The 17,532-nt window shown below is 40.7% G+C and overlaps 1 protein-coding gene across 5 annotated transcripts in view; it reads left to right on the forward strand.

Moving 5' to 3' along the window:
• ZNF521 (zinc finger protein 521) overlaps positions 1-17,532 on the forward strand; it is a 332,314-nt gene that overhangs the window by 155,406 nt on the left and 159,376 nt on the right. For all 5 annotated transcript variants that reach the window (XM_066579656.1, XM_066579658.1, XM_066579655.1 and 2 more), the window contains one exon: positions 6,946-7,030. In XM_066579656.1, coding sequence (XP_066435753.1) covers positions 6,946-7,030 — 85 coding nt within the window. The remainder of the gene's footprint in view (positions 1-6,945; positions 7,031-17,532) is intronic.

The following is a 17,532-nucleotide window of genomic DNA, read 5'->3' on the forward strand; positions in this document are numbered from 1 at the left end:
TCATGAAATAGTTGCTTTAAGGGCTCATGCACACGGCACGCACCGAATCCGCCTGCTGCCGGTGACCCTGCTTACCTGTCATTTCTTCTTTTCTTCTGTACTGCGGATGTGCCAACGGCGCACATGTGCAGTACAGATTTCCCTGCACTGTCGCCAGGTTATTACAGGGATCCCGCGACACTACTGCAGTGCTCATTGCAGAAGTACAGCAGGACAGACTGTTTCCATTGACTTCAATGGAAGACGTGCCTGCGCATCTGCTCTAAAACAGAGCATGCTGCGATTTTGTTTTCAGCACGCTGTGTCCGCAAATAAAATCCACTTGTGTGCATGGAGAGAGGAATCTACACACACATCTATGGGCAAATTGAGTAGAGGATCGCCTGCGCCGGTGACCAGCAAGGGATCCACAATTCAATGTGCCCTGTGTGCATGGGGCCAAAGTTATTTAATTCTTCCATTCATTGCATTATTGGGTGAAGAATTTGTACAACATTAAGTCTTTAAGATAACGGTTATATAAAATACAAACCTATTGACGATTGTAGTTTTTAGCAAATTATGTGCAACAAAGAGAAAATCCAACAGCAGATTTCTACACCCCAACTATAGGGGGAAGCTATAGTTAACAATGATATGCAAAGCCAACTGCAGGGGTTGTGGACAATCAGCCCCAAGTTCAATCAAAAATATATTGCAAGGAGCATGGCAGCAAAAAAGGTGCAAACATCCAGAGCAGTGGAACCTGCCCCCCAGGTGCTGCTTGCCTGTTTTTGGACCACTTTGCTGCCTGGCTCCCCCACTTCCTATCCTGTGAAATTCCAACCCTCATCTTAGGTGATTTTAACATCCCCACTAATGACCCCAACTCCCCATCTGCCTCTCAGCTTCTTTCACTCACCTCCTCCCTTGGTCGCTCTCAACTCACAGCCTCTCCCACTCACAGGGATGGCAATATTCTGGATCTGCTCACTACAACACCGCTTTCAAACATGCCCTGGATGAAGCGGCGCCCCCCAGGACCCGAGCGATCCGATGTAGACCACGGCAACCCTGGCTCACGCCTCAAACGCGCTTCATCCGGCGGTGCTCTAGAAGTGCTGAATGGCTGTGGAGGAAATCGCAAACGTCCGTAGACTTCCTCCACTACAAATTCATGCTCAGAACCTAGAACCTTGCCCTCCACCATGCCAAACAAGTCTATTTCACCTCTCTAGTCTCCTCACTATCCCACAACCCTAAACGGCTCTTTGATACTTTTCACTCCCTTCTCAGCCCTAAACCACAGCCCCCGGTGACGGATCTCAGTGCCGAAGAGCTGGCTGCTTACTTCAAAAAGAAAATTGATGACATCCGTCAGGAAATAACTTCCCAACCCCAGACTAGCCCTGACCCTAGTCTTGTCAGCACTGCATCTAGCTCCTGCTCACTGTCTGTACTCAGACCAGCGACAGAGGAAGAAGTCTCCAAATTGCTCTTCTCTGCTCGCCCCACCACCTGCGCTAGCGACCCCCTCCTCTCACACCTCCTCCGTTCCTTCTCCCCAGTGGTCATCTCCCATCTCACCACTATATTCAACCTCTCTCTGACCTCTGGCATCTTTCCCTCTTCTTTCAAACACGCCATCATATCCCCACTGCTTAAGAAGCCGACTCTGGATGCAACTGATGCTGCCAACTACCGACCCATCTCAAACCTCCCCTTCATCTCCAAACTACTAGAACGGCTGGTTTACTCCCGCCTTGTAAGCTACCTATCAGAGCACTCTCTCCTAGACCCCTTACAGTCTGGATTTCGACCTCAACACTCGACAGAAACTGCCCTTACAAGGGTATCCAATGACCTACTGACAGCCAAATCGAGGGGCGATTACTCCCTACTGATCCTCCTCAACCTCTCCGCAGCATTTGACACTATTGACCACAAACTCCTCCTCAGTATGCTACGCTCCATTGGCCTAAAGGACACTGCCCTCTCCTGGTTCTCTTCCTACCTATCTTACCGCTCTTTCAGTGTCTCCTTTGCTGGCTCTACCTCCCCTCCTCTTCCCCTTGCTGTTGGGGTCCCCCAGGGCTCTGTCCTCGGCCCCCTTCTTTTCTCTATCTACACAGCCCCTATTGGACAAACCATCAGGAGATTTGGCCTCCAATACCACCTGTATGCTGATGACACCCAGCTATACACCTCTTCCCGTGACATCTCTGCACCTTTACTCCAAAACATCACTAACTGTCTGTCCGCTGTCTCTAACACCATGTCCTCTCTCTACCTAAAACTAAACCTCTCTAAAACTGACCTGCTGGTATTTCCACCCTCCACTAACCGACCTCCTCCTGACATCTCCATCTCAGTGTGTGGCACCACCATAACTCCTAGACAACATGCCCGCTGCCTTGGAGTTATATTTGATTCTGATCTCTCTTTTACCCCCTACATCCAATCTCTGGCCCGAACATGTCAGCTGCACCTCAAGAACATCGCAAGAATCCGCTCTTTTCTCACTGTGGACACACTAAAAACGCTTACTGTTGCCCTCATCCACTCCCGACTCGATTATTGCAACTCGTTGCTGATCGGCCTTTCCTGCACCAGACTCTACCCTCTCCAATCCATCCTGAATGCGGCAGCCAGGCTCATCTTCCTGTCCAGCCGCTACTCTGACGCCTCTGCCCTGTGCCGGTCACTGCACTGGCTGCCCGTTAAATACAGAATTCTATTTAAACTCGCCACCTTCATCCACAAAGCCCTCCACAGTGCAGTGCCCCCCTATATCGCCTCCCTCATCTCAATCCATCAACCAGCCCGGGCTCTCCGCTCTGCTAACGAAACCAGATTGAGCGCCCCTTTAATTGGAACTTCTCATTCCCGCTTCCAAGACTTCTCCAGAGCAGCACCGGTCCTCTGGAATGCACTACCAAAGGCTACCCGAGCAATCCAGGACTCGCAGAACTTCAGGCGTGCTCTAAAAACACACCTCTTCAGGGAGGCATACTGAATTCCCTAAACAAACTCCTCTGTACGCCACCTGATAACATGCTCCCTGTCCTACTGACTGCAATCCCTGCTAGCCATCATAAACCGCGCCTGCAGTCATACTGTTTCTGCCGTCACACGGCTAAATGTCTGACCAATGTCTATGTGTATATCACCCCTCACTCTCCACCTCGCCATACAGCGCACATCTCCTGCCCCTTTACCTTCTGTATCACCCCATTACTTGTAGTATGTAAGCTCGTTGGAGCAGGACCCGCACCCCTATTGTTTCCATCAATTGATTACTTTGTAACCGTGGTTCTGTAATGTTTGTACTTTTGTCTTTCTGTATCCCCTGTCTATGTAAGCGCTGCGGAATATGTTGGCGCTATACAAATAAAGTTTATTATTATTAATCATGTTCCGGATGTTCAAGCATCCGGAGCATGGATCCACTGCTCTGTGTTCCACAGATAGCGGCTTGATAAAGACCTAAACGGTCGAAACGTTGCCTTTTCGTCTATTTATGGAGCAATAAAAGCTTTCTTTTCTTAAAAAGCTGTTTGCACCTTTTATGCTGCCATGCTTCTTGCAATGTAGTTTTTAGCAAACATGGAGAACTAAAAGTGACTCGAACTCTAAATTATGCACAGTTAAGCCAAACATATTTAAGTTCTTAATAATGATTAAAAATGTGATTGATTCATAAAACTATCGATTTGTCATGTGAAGGCAATTTCAAGGCTGAACAAACATTTCGAGTCCTCATGGCTAGAATTGCCAGTCGGCTGAATCTTAACCTCTGAGAGCTTCTCTAGAAGCTTTAATATTTGTATATTTTATACAATGTATTCCAGAAAAGAGTGAAATAAAGAAAAGTAGCTCCAGATAATGTATCGTCTTGGCTAAATGTTTCAAATATTATTTTATAGTAAGATTGAAAATCAAAGTCTGAAAGCTGCCTTAAAACATTGTTAACATTTCAGCCACTCAGAACACCAAGGCCCACGTGTATCAACATTGACTTAATCTTGACTTAAAAAAAATATTAAATGTGTCTGACGTCTTATACTGGACAAGGTGTGGTTCCTGTAGTTTAGGTTTGTGGCTACATTTTGTGCCAACCTGCTTGGCAGCGTGCAGATTTGACTCCATAACGACATCAACTTGTCTATGGCTTCATTCACATGGCATTTGGTTCTATGTTGAGCTTTCCATCTCGGGGTTCCATTTGAATACCCAAACAGTTGACAATGTTATTTTGTCCTGCAAATAAAATGAAAACAAGCTGGAATCAGGCCAGATGAAGACCAAAATTTGCATTTTGGTCTCCATTTGCCTCGTTAAAGCCACTGGTTCCATTTGAATACTCTTGAAGGTATTCAAATGGAACTGCAGGAGGAAAAGCTCAAAGTAGAGCTTTAATGCTATGTGAATAGAGCCCAACATGAATGACAAGGCGGGATACACAATGAAAACAGAAATTTTTTAGGTTGCAGATATTTAATGACTTTTGCTACCAAGAGCTAGGTTTTAATGAACCTGGGACAAAAAATCAGTTTAGCGCTTCCCCCTTACATATTAAATTTAACTCTGGTTGCTGCACCCCCTTCACAACAACAATTAATGTGACATGCAAATCACACGTTATACCTGTACAATCCTCTGGTTATAAAATATTTACACTTGAATATTAAAGGGGTTATTCATAGAATCACTATTTATCACCTGTTCTGTATGTGATAAATGTTTCATCACTAGAGGTACCTTCGATTGGACTCATGTCAATCATATGAACAGGGGTCCTGTGTCTCCATCTCCTCTTCACTGCACTCCCTGCAAGTGGTGAGACCCCAAGTGATCTGACATTTATCACCTCTCTTGTAGTTAGGTGATAAGTATCAGTTCTCGGAATACCGCTTTAAAGTGTAGCTTTTTAAAAACAAAACAAAATTGTATCGGTAAGTGAGCCAACCCCAAACTCTGCCAGCCTCTCACTGGTCCAGACCCCAGCAAAAGCAAGGCAAACCTACATGATTGGAATAGAGTTTAGATCAAATTTTAGCATAATTATTGCCCGAGTTCACCAATATTTGCATAAAATTTATAGAATTATGAAATCTTAATTCAAATAAATAATTTATATATATCTATCATGGTTCATAAATTGTCAAAACAGATCGCTTATTAAATCCACATCAATGCTGACCAAAGCAATTAAAAATCAACTGCCTTTACATCCCAGAAACAGGGCTTTGCTCATTAATGTATAATTGTGGAATAAAATGTTTCAGTTTTGGTTAACACCATTGTCCTTTAAAAGGCAACCTATGACGGGATAAAACCAATGGGGCTGGGTGCATGGCTCAACAGCAGCAGTCATGCTGACTATGTCACCATTTTTTTCACACTCCCCTTCCTGTCTCTTGTTGGGTTCTTTTTAGGTCTGGCTCTGAATTCCCAATAAGGCCTTAGTCAGATGGGTGTTTTTTCGCGCGATTTGCGGATCGCATGACTGATGCGCATCCGCAAATCGCGTGACCGGTGCCCGAAAATCGCCCAAAAATCTGCTCCTAGCCGCGTTTCATTAGAAACGGGCTGGAGCTGTCCAGCGCATTGCATTCAATGGAGCCGGCAATACAGCCACCTCCATTGAAAGCAATGCGCTGCGGGCGAGTGTGGGATGAATTGTCGGGAAGGGCTTAAATATATAAGCCCTTCCCTGCAATTCATCCAGAAATGTGTTTAAAATAAAAAAAATATATATACTCACCTTGTCCCGGCAGCCGGGGTTCAGCGCGGCCGGCCTGCAGTGGGTGTGAAGGGGGTGTGAGTCAGACCTGCCCCCTGATTGGCTCAGCCTGAGCCAATCAGAGGCAGGACTCACTCACACCCATTCATGGGCTGAACTCTGTCTGCCGGGACAAGGTAAGTATATATATATTTTTTATTTTAACACTTTTCTGGATGAATTGCAGGGAAGGGCTTATATATTTAAGCCCTTCCCGACAATTCATCCAGCGCTGTCCGGCAGCCCATTGCTTTCAATGGAGCCAGCTGTATTGCCGGCTCCATTGAATTCAATGGGCAAACATCGTTCTTCTCTGCCACAGCTGTTACAGCTGTGGCAGAGAAGAATGATTTGTCTTCTATATGTTCTCAATGGGGTCGGCGCTGCTGCCGCCGGCCCCATTGAGCGCATATAGAGAAGAGAACAGGAATCGCAGATCGCAGATAGGTGCGATCTGCGATTTCTGTTCTATAATTTATCGGACGAGCACATAAAAAGCGCTCATGTGTCCGATACCATTGCAAAGCAATGGTTTTAAAAAATCGACGGACGCATGCGCAAATCGCGCAAAAAAACGCCCGTCTGACTAAGGCCTAAGAGTGAATAGGGGATCACCCAATTGATACATTGGTAAACCACTCCAACGAAGAGCCCATCTGGGTAAAGAAGAGCAAGTATAAAAAAATGGGGATAGAGCTATATATGGGGACAGAGCTATATATGCAGATAGCCTCGCTGATTCTAATCGATGACCTGTCCTCCTAAAATGCTCACACTCATATTATAGATTAATGTTCCCTTCTGTCTTTGTGCTAAAAATGGAAGAGGATCCCAGCCTAGATTAAGAGGAATACATTCCTAAGACTTTCCATAGGGAAGGTTTTCCTCCTTTTATAGTCTAAAATACTTATTTTTTGGAATCTGACTTTCTGTGAAGTGAAAATGCGATTTCTTCATGAAAAAAAGACCTGGAATAGTACAAAAGGACAAGTCCAGTTTTCTTTGGATGGTTTGTACTTACATGATAATATTCATATGTTCTTAGAGAGGTAAAACATGGAGCGAAAAAGTACATATCTGCATCTTGGTTAATTGATAACTAAATATCTACATAATTCTTTTTTTTTTTTCAAATTTCTCCAATGACATACAATAATGTGATCTTTTGTGTAATATTGTAGAAAAAAACCTATCAATGCATCAAGTGCCAGATGGTGTTCTACAATGAATGGGATATCCAGGTCCATGTTGCAAACCACATGATAGGTAAGTGCAGCTTTGTTTATTCCATGGCTTACGAAAAATGGAAACTTTTATCAAAATTTTCTATCTTGAGTCTTTCCTGGCTTATTTCATTATACTGTCAATTGGAGTACAAATGTCTTAAGACGGAAGGGTCTTCCTCCTTCTGGTCAATGGTATTGGCTTGTAGTTGCTCTCCTTATGCATCCAAGTTGAAAGTTGTTTTATTTGGTAACCAGCTACGCCAGTTGTCAATTTATTCATAAATTTGTAAAAGAAGTGCCAGAGGAACAGCATAATGCAGAGTTATAAGACGAAATGCTCCAGAATTGTTATCGATATTTAATGGGGAACACAGTTATTTACTATACATACCTGACAGGTCCTCTTTTAAAGGTGCCTAAGATGACGTAAGGAGGTACCCAAGGTCTGGGTCTGCCTCGTGAAGCTATTTTAATCAGAAATATAATTTTATATTTTCTCATAAACCACAAAATATACAGCATGAACAAGAATTACAAAATGTTGTTAGAGTCGATGTATTGTCGCTTAATTCTAGAAATATTGAAACTTTGCATTCATTATAAATGTTCACAAAAGGAAACGTGTTTGCAGGTGGGAGGATAAACTCTAAGCTATGCATTTGCAGTTGGAACAGAAAGCCAACATCCGTAATTGCAAGCACAATCCCAGTTGAGCAGTAGAAAATATATGTGGAAAACTAAAAGCTAAAATTTGTCTGTGTAGCTGAAGCCAAAAGCAACCATCTTTAGTACTAAATAACCTTCCAAGTAACATAGTCTTAGTAGTCCCATGTTCGGAAAGTAGATTCACCATTAAGGGCTTTGTCTTCGAGCCTCAACACTCTGGAGCAGTTTAAAAGACTCCCGAGTCTTGGAATCCCTTTCTACATTTGGTTGGTACATCAGGTACTGTACTTTTATACTGATTTGATTTTTAGGCAAAGCGATAGTAGAAGACCATATTTTATTTTTGATTTCCCTTCTGCACCAACATATTATACATCTTAGATATCCAAACACCAGGTTTGTTAGAAACAGTAAATGAAGGTAGTTGTGTAGCAGATAGAGGTTGGCACAATGGTTTAATAGACATTTGGAGAGATAATGGTAGCTCTGGGATTTAAGGGCAGTAACCAAGCGTCTTTAGCGTGAGAGTATTTTTCCCGCTCTTGTGGAACCCCAGCAGTTATTCCTTGCTTATTGTAAAAGTGACAATGCTGTTTCTGTCTTATGAAGAGCCCCGACTGGAAAACTTTGGTTTTGGCACTACTCTTCAGTGTCCAAGCTCACACGTTGCGGAAACGTTACGAATATTCCGCAGTGGAAAAGTTTATTATCAAAGTGAATGGGATTACCGCAAATCTCGTTCACATGTAGAGTAAAAAAAAAACAAAACAAAAAAAAAGCCGTGGATTTTCTACTGTGACTGTAGTAACTGTACTGTAACTTAAACTTGCGGATTTGCAACAATTCTCCACAACGTGCGAACTCACCCTTAAAGCTGCTGTCAGGAAACTGGAGTAATATTGGCTTATCCCAAAGATTGCCCATCAATATCAGATGAGTATCCGGCCGACTATTTGCACTCTTAGTGATCCTCTCACTGAAGGGGCACAGCACTTCACTTCATTGTTCACTAGACATAGTTCCACACATTTTGGGAGTAACTGTGTCTGATATTTTACCTCACTGCAGTCCAGTTCCATCCAAGTGAATCAGGCGCAACCACTACCAAATGTATGGAATTACGCCTGGTAAAAACCATGAAGAGGACATGGTATTCATACACACAAACAGATCTGATATTCAAAGCCTTTCCTAAGGATAGGTTTATAATATTGTAACCCTAGAGAACCCCTTTAATGATGCTTGTAATGACATTCTGTGTCTGTAAAAGCATATACAGTATTTCAGGTTTCTTCATGAGTGGCGGAACGTGTTGTTGTTGTTGAAAAGACAACATACACACATATATATATATATATGTGTGTACATGTATAATGATAATTAGAGATGAGCGAGTATACTCGCTAAAGGCAATTGCTCGAGCGAGCATTGCCTTTAGCGAGTATCTCCCCCGCTTGAGACGGAAGGTTCGGGTGCCGGCGGCGGGCAGGGAGCTGCGGGGGAGAGCGGGGCAGAACGGATGGGAGATCTCTCTCTCCCTCTCTCTCCCTCCTGCTGACTGCCACTACTCACCGCTCCCCCGCGCCGGCACCCGAACCTTCCGTCCCGAGCGGGGAGATACTCGCTAAAGGCAATGCTCGCTCGAGCAATTGCCTTTAGCGAGTATACTCGCTCATCTCTAATGATAATGTATTATAAAATGATGTAAAATGTGTCTATTTTAGACCAAGGAATTTATAAAACTCTATGTCCATTTGTAGCCATTTTGCTAATAAGAACATTGAACTACATTGTGTATGTATAAGCAGCATATATTTAGGTGTCCGCACTTGGAAGAGAAGTTAGAATGACTTTAAGGAAAATAAAGCATTTCAATCAGTTTAATAAGTTGGAAAATAAAGTCAATGAATGAGGAAATGAAGTGTAAAGTTAACAGCAAAATGATTTGTATTTGTTTCTGTGTGGCACAAACTAATGGGATCTTGTAATCTTCTGGGGCAGTAATAATTTTTAAATGATAAATCATTCAAGTCAACTGATTTTTACTCCTTACCGTGTTTATCCTGCCTCCAAACTTTTACATGCAGTTATTCCAGCAGAACTTTGCTCTTTTGTATACAGTATATTTAGTGTAGTTGTAAAGATGGCCACTATGAACACACATCTACATAAAAGGTACAATCCTCCAGAAACCAGAGGGTGGGCACTAGTAATATTTTTCTTCTAGATATCCTGTTTATCAGTGTAAAGAATGAAATTAGACAGAGCTTCAATGTGCAACGTAGATGGTCGCAAATGGGAGCCAAGGGCACCCCAGTGATTTTTTTTTTTACAAGCATATGGCTATTCTTTCTTAACCCTTTCCAATCCAATTTGTATCCTGGTTTGTATCCCTAGGGGGCTTACTCTTTTTCTGCCTTTATACAATGGGGTTATATGCTGGCTAAAGCCAGTACTGCATGAGGTGATACGTTGGATAGGCTCCAACAGCAGAGAGGCTGGCAATATACAGTAAGAGAACCCCGACAGACGTCTTCCAACATCAGAGCTGTACAGCCTTAAATCATAATGTCTTCAGACGTCAGACAGTGGATTGGAAAGGGTTAAGGGTTGGATATGTTGTAATATAATATGATGTAGACTAGAGCAATGTTGGCAGCAGCTGGTCAGAATACAGAAACCTGTTTATATGGTAGGCTGATCACTTGTCCGCTACCAGTGATATTCACAACAATTGGAAATTCGTTGTCTGGTTTTTTTTTGTCTTTTCTCTAAGGCGTTGCTAAATAAAACCTTTTAAAATTATTATTCCTAAATGTTAGATATGTTATTTCCAAGAAGTAGTAGGTTGCTGGATATATAGATCATCATTATTTAATAAGATGAAACATGATGAAATCATTTTTCTGGCACAAAGAATGTTTCTTAAATCGAAACATCGTGTATTTCTTTATCACAAATGAAATTACATTCTGAATTCATAGTCCATTGAACTTTTTTCTCTTAATTCATCAAAGGTTGGCCAAATATGTTTTAAAAATGCTGAAACATAATATATTACAAGTACTTCTTTTATCTATTTTGTGCTGTCCCTGAAGGCAACTTGAAGGAGATGAGATGTAGGTTCCCTTATGATATTCAGTGGTGACATTTAGAAAAGTCATATTGCCAGGGAGTAATTTGAATAGTTGGCCATTCATGCCAAATTTATGAAGTGAAATTAATTTACTGCTTGCATTGCACTAAACAGCCCACGATCGTGATCACACACCACGACACTGGAGGTTTCTACCATTTTTTTTTTTTTTTGCCTTTGTCTGTACATATAACTCTATCATCTTAGTTTAAACATTGACGGACAGAAAACAAAATTGAGTTGAGGTATATGCGATAAGTATTGGATCTACATGGCTAGAAACATAGGCAGCACTTGTATAACTGTTGACATGAGAAGAAAAAACGATATCATGAGACAGTGGCGATCTACGTAAAGGCATATATAGGATGCCTATGATTAGTAAAAGTGTAGCGCTAGTTACACAACTTTTAACACAAACTTCAAAAGTGTCACTGGAAGATATGTAGGTGGTAGAATAATGGAAAAGTGGGTCGCGTATCCTAAGCATACATAGCAACATAGTTTGTAAGACTGTGGAAACCCGTCCATCCAGTTAATCCAGAATTTCTGCCCCATTTTATTGATTTTTGGATAAAAGAGACTTTATTACCTAGGAGGTGTGGAATCATAGGTAACCTACTTATTGGTAATTTAGCAATGTCCAGATTATGACCCAAAAAGACACATTTGGGTTTAAAGGTTTTTTCAGCCAAAATACCATTGATGACTTATCTTTAGGGTAGGTCATCAAGAGTTGATCGTCTGCCACTCAACATCTCAGCCGATCAGCTGAATAGGTGCCTGCTGTCATCGCTGTTACACATGGGTTGGAGTAGAAGCTGACGCTCCAACCTCAGTTTGGTGACTGGCACTTGTAGCTGCTGACGCAACTCCCATTGATTTCATAGAGAGCTGCACCTTCAGTTACAAGCATCGGCCACTACACACGTCAGAGCAGCAGCTTCCACTCTAATCCCTGTGGGTAGAGGGGTTGAGGGCAGACACCCACTCAGTTGATTAGCTGGAGTCCCAAGCAGCGGACTCCCACCGATCATCCACTAATGCCCTATCTTGAGAGTAGGTCATCAATAACTATTTTGCCTGGAAAACCCTGTTAATAAATAAGTAGTGTTGTTGATAGAAAGATGGGACTATGGGAAGCTATGCTAGTATTGATATTCTGAAAAATGTCATGCTAAGTTTATATGAATTGTTGAGTCCTTTTTATGGAACTAGAGGTGAAAATCTAGGGTGGTTTCATGCATTGTGGTTTTGGTGGCATTTTTACCTAGTGGTTTTTTTCCTGCATTCTCATATGCAAAAAAACATAGCGGCCAGATGTTGGCTGATAGAGAAGGATTAAACATGCTATAAACAATGCTTTTTTTCTGTTGTGTTTTTCTTTATGTGTTTTCGTTCTCTGGCATATTCTTCATGCTCTAAGTGTGGCTTTTTAAATCGAGAAAAACTGCTAGATTAAACCTATATGTGAAGTGGTCCTTAGCCTGTATGTATTTTCAGCAGCTTTAAATACTGATTTTGTTCCAGTTTCCCTCTAGATTTCACCTCTTCACCTGAAGCGGCAAAATGTGTGAAAAATCATCATAAAGGATACATTGATGATCAGTGCATTTGAAATCTGCTCCACAGGTCAATTAATGCTGCAGCTTTTTTTCGCAGCATGTAGGTGAGATGAAGGGTCGTTGGCATGTCGCTGATTTGCTTTGGATTTTGTTGTGGACTTTGTTGTGGATCTGCAGCATATTTCAATCTTGAAATTAAATATAAATTGAAGGTGTGAAATCTGCTACAGATTTGCACCAAAATCTGTTACAAAATTTGCAGCAAAACAGCGACATGTAAAAAAAAAAACACACAGGCTAAAAACTGTGTAAAATAAAAAAAATTGACACTCGCCTACTCCAGCAGCTTCTCCATCCAGCATTGGAACACCAGTGCCCACCATTCAGAACGCAGAAAAGCCAGCGGGCAATCACATGCCATTCATTGTGCATGCAACTATTTAGTCAATTACTAGTCATGAAGGAATCACCGTTGAAGTCTTTGATTGGCAGAGTGGTCATATGGACAATGGACGTCATTCTTCCAGATTCCGAACAGTGGGCATTGAGGGCTCCGGTGCTGAATAGGGAGCTGCTAGAGAAAATGAGTATTCATTTTTTCCCTTTATTTTACATAGTGTTAATCTTGTACAACCTTTTGGGCATTTTTGACGGATTCCCCAGATGAAATGAGTTGACAAAAATACTTAGTAATATCGCATCCACTATGCTGCTACTATCATCGTGGATTTTCCATGCACAATTCTGCTGACAAACTTTGCAACATTTATGTCCCATTTATGCCTGCCCTTAAAAAGACTATTTTTAATCAAAACTTTTTCTGTAAGACATGCATAGCAAAGCTTTAATTTACAAATCCCATCTCCTTATAATGACTTGCTTACAACACGGCAGAAACTCCGCTCAAGGCTTGCTTGGGGATAGTAATTGCTGGGTGTTTTTTACTAATTCAATGAAGTGGTTTCTTGCTAATAAGCTAACAAGTATGTTTTATCATTTTGTGAACTCCTAAGGTTTTAGGCACTTTATTAAAGACAGCACTAATTAACCATTTAATGTATTTTTTTCAAATAAATACACAATTTTAAGTCTACTACCTCGTTGTTTGATAATAGATCAAAGAATGAAGAATGGAATAACTAATTCTCCTTTCTTTGTACATGGAAGGTTCTCTTATGTCTTGGTTTTTCATGTTTATTTCCCAAAACAAACACTCTTGGTTAATGAAGAGCAGAAGAGTATCGCTATAATCCTCTTGGTGTAAAATACATGACATGTAGTGGTAGTATTGAAGAGCTGATATAGTCATTTTTTGCATTAGTGTATACTAAATATTGCCAATGTTTTAAAGGTATTCAAGAATGAACCTCTTGTGAGTGACTTTTTTATTACGTGTTTTTTTTATATGCATTATGTTTCTTATCACATTGAGTTACAATATTTAGACATTATAGCATAGTCCTGTTCTACAAGTGGTTATATGACTTGGATTTGTTCCACTGAATTCCTATCCTATTATAAACAACTAAAGGCGTTATCTGACTTAAAAATTAAATAAAATAAGCTGCCATTTTTATAAAACACAAAAAGTGCTCATCTCTTAGTTTCTCTGGTGATCCAGCGCTGAGGTATCAGTGGTCTTCCCCAATCTTTGTTTACAAGTGATTACATTGTGACCACTGCAGGCAATCAGTGGCTGCAGCGGTCATGAGATGTACTACTGGCATCACCACTCTGTGATGGGACTAATGATGCCAGGAGTACGGAATATGACCGCCGTGGTTGCTGACTGGCTGCAGCAGTCATCAGCAGTACAAAATGCTCCAGACCTCCAGAGCGTCAGTGTTGGATTGCCGATGGAGACAAAAGTGAATGATGATTGTTTTTTTTATATAAATGATAGCAATTTTTTTACAGCTGGATAAGCCATTTAATAATAAAAAAATAATCTTTTTTTGTATAGCGCCAACTTCTCCCGCAGCACTTTCAAGGTACATGGGGAACACAAACAATATGAAAATTACAGAAATTAAAAGTTACATGTGGTATTCAATGATTTGGAGACAAAGGAGGTGGGGGTGATACAAAAGGTACAGGGGCAGGCGGTGGAGCAAGGAGGAACACAGCAATGCGACGATAACATGTGATATACAGTATTTTGGGACACAAACGGGCTAGGGGTAGTACAGGTGATGTGGGGCAGAAAGTGTACGTGATAGGCCATTTAAACTATGTTGCCAAGTTAAAGTGGGTCATTCTTAAGTTAATCATTCAGCCAAACTAGAGCCCATAGTAGAGCTACAATTTAAAAGCCTTAAAGGGTTTTTTGAGGAATTTACTATTGATGGAAGCAAAGTTTATTACACTTGTAGCTCCAACCCTAATGTAGACAACCTGCTCGGCTGCATTGATCTGTGGGGATCCTGAGCAGTAGACTCCTGCCAATCAACTGTTTATGACTTATCGTGAGTATAAGTCCTAAATAGAAAATATCCGAAAAACATAAATAATGCTAAATCGTTTTTGGTTGAACAATGAATTCACCCTCCAACCTCTATTCATAATGCTTTATTCTCTACTATGGATGAAAATCCAGAGTACAGTATTCTGTCTTCATAAAGCAATATTAAGCACTTTTTTGTTTGACGCTAAATTTTTGTAGTTTAGTTTGGTCCTTTAAGTTCCACAGAATACAATATTATAGATTACATATACAGTATAACAGGAAAAAAATAACTGATTTAAAAAGGAAAAAAAAGCAGCAAAGGTAGAGTTAGACTTATTGCTAAAAAGAGTAAAACTAACTCTAAACCGTTCAGCTATATAAATAGTAAAAAGATTAAAATGTAAAGTGTTGGCCCTTTAAAAAGTAATGAGGGAAGAATTGTACTATGTGATAAGGAGAAAACAAATGTGTTAAACAGCTTTTTCACCACTGTATTCAGGTGAAATGCAGAGTGAAAAAGTAAATTCTCCATTAAATCTCGCCAGTCTAACCCCAGAGGAAGTCCGGCACCGCCTTAAAAAGATTGAAATAGACAAATCATAGGGTCCCGATGGCATACACCCCTGAGTTTTAAGAGAATGAAGTAATGTGATAGACTATTGTTTCTTATATTTAAGGACGCTATAGTGACAGGGCCTGTTCCACTGGATTACCACATAACAAATGTGGTGCCGATATTCAAAAATAGATCAAAAAGCAAATCTGGAAACTGTAGGCCGGTAAGTTTAACTTCTACTGCGGGTAAAATGTTTAGCGGTATGCTTTCCTGGTATTCTTTCAATGAAAATAACTTTGTAACTCCGTATCCGCATGGGTTTATGAGGGGTTGCTGCTGTCACACCAGTCTGATCAGTTTCTACAAAGGAGGTAAGTTCTAAACATTTGATGCGGTGCTGCATAAAAGGTTGGTATATAAAATGAGAGTGCTTGGTCAGTACTAGAATGAGTGTAAGTGGGCAAGTAACTGGTCAGTGATAGAAAGCAAAGGGTGTTCACTAATGGTACATACACTGATTAGGTCACCGTTACTAGTGGGGTACCACAGGGGTTGGTACTGGGTCCTATTCTTTCTAATATATTAATGACCTGGTAAAAGGACTGCACAGTAAAATAGCAATTCTTGCAGATGATACAAAATTATGCAAAGTAATTACGAGAGGACAGAATACGTTTGTAAATGGATGTGGATAAATTGTGGGATTGGGCAGAAATGTGGCAAATGGGGTTATACACATAGGCATATGGAAAACCCGTGGGCAAAACTGACATAGAAAAAGGACTTGGTGATTTTAGTTGACTGTAAACTTCACTGGAGCAACCAAGGCAAGGGAACAGGATGAGAACATTGTTTTTACTATTTACAACTGAATTAATAAATGGAGTTGGGGTTATATAGTTTAGAAAAATGACAGATAAGGGACAATCTAATAGCTATGTGTAAATATATAATTTGACAATACAGAGATTTCTCCCAGGATCTGTTTAAATCCACCCTCTACGTCTAGATTTCTACATCAACATAGAAGGGGGTTCTTTACTATACGATCACTGAGACTATGGAACTCTGTGCCTGAGGACGTGGTGATGGCAAACTCAGTAAAAGAGTTCATTATGCGCCTGGGTACTTTTCTTGAGTGCAACATTATTACATGTTACAGTGACTAATTTAGAAGAGTTGTTGATCCATGGATTATTCCGATTGCCGAATTGGAGTCAGAATTTTGTTTCACCCAAAATGAAGAAAATTGGCTTCTACCTCATGAGGTTTTTCTCTTCTAGATCAACATTGTGGGGTAATAGACTGAACTGGATGAACATGTGTATTTTATCCAGTCTTCCGTACTGTTACTATGTTATATATGTATTAGTCCTCACCTCAGTTATTAGGAAAGCAGTATTGTTTTGACTACATTGATGACTTGCAAGGTCACTGCAGCTACAGCACAATCCAAAGTTGTTTCTGGTTGCCGATGCGATTCTTGAATGAAGATGCAGCAAGCTTTGCCCTCATGTTGCATTCAGAACTGTGTCCGAATCTGAGGCGCTACACAACAAAATGTACCAGACAGCAGTGGTGTTCCTAAGCAGTTTCCCTTTCAGATACAGACAAAGTCTGAAAGGGAATGGAATGCTGCCCTATAGCTCTAAGATGTACTAAGGGATTTTATAATAGCGGCTAATAGTCAAAACCCACAAATCCACAAATCTAATGAGCATTTTTTGTTAAAAATTCTATATTCTCAGGAAAAAGTGGGTTCTATGACATCAGAAGTTGTGGTGAAGGTGAATTAAGCCTGTCTAACAAAAATGGCCCTTAGTTTATATTTTTCTATATTTCATTGGTCTTTTTTGTGCGACTGATTTTTCCTTCTCTTTTATTGTTGTATCATAATTAAAACTATTTTATATTTATATGGTAGAATGTGAGCATTAGCAATCTATATTGTATCTAACATCTAAACTCTAAAAGCGTTTTCAGTCATTTAGCAAAGAGATAAGCCCGACATCGTCAAGCCATATTTGTTTTCAGTCTAATAACTTTTGACCAATAATTGCCATCCTCTAATTATCTATTTTAGTCATGAAGGAATCTTTCTCTGTGGGGGCTGGCATTATGATTAGAGCATAAATCCCATAAGATACATGTGTGTTCCAGATCGCTCCAAACA

The sequence above is a fragment of the Eleutherodactylus coqui genome, chromosome 9 (assembly GCF_035609145.1).
Source record: "Eleutherodactylus coqui strain aEleCoq1 chromosome 9, aEleCoq1.hap1, whole genome shotgun sequence".
Lineage (NCBI taxonomy): Eukaryota > Metazoa > Chordata > Amphibia > Anura > Eleutherodactylidae > Eleutherodactylus > Eleutherodactylus coqui.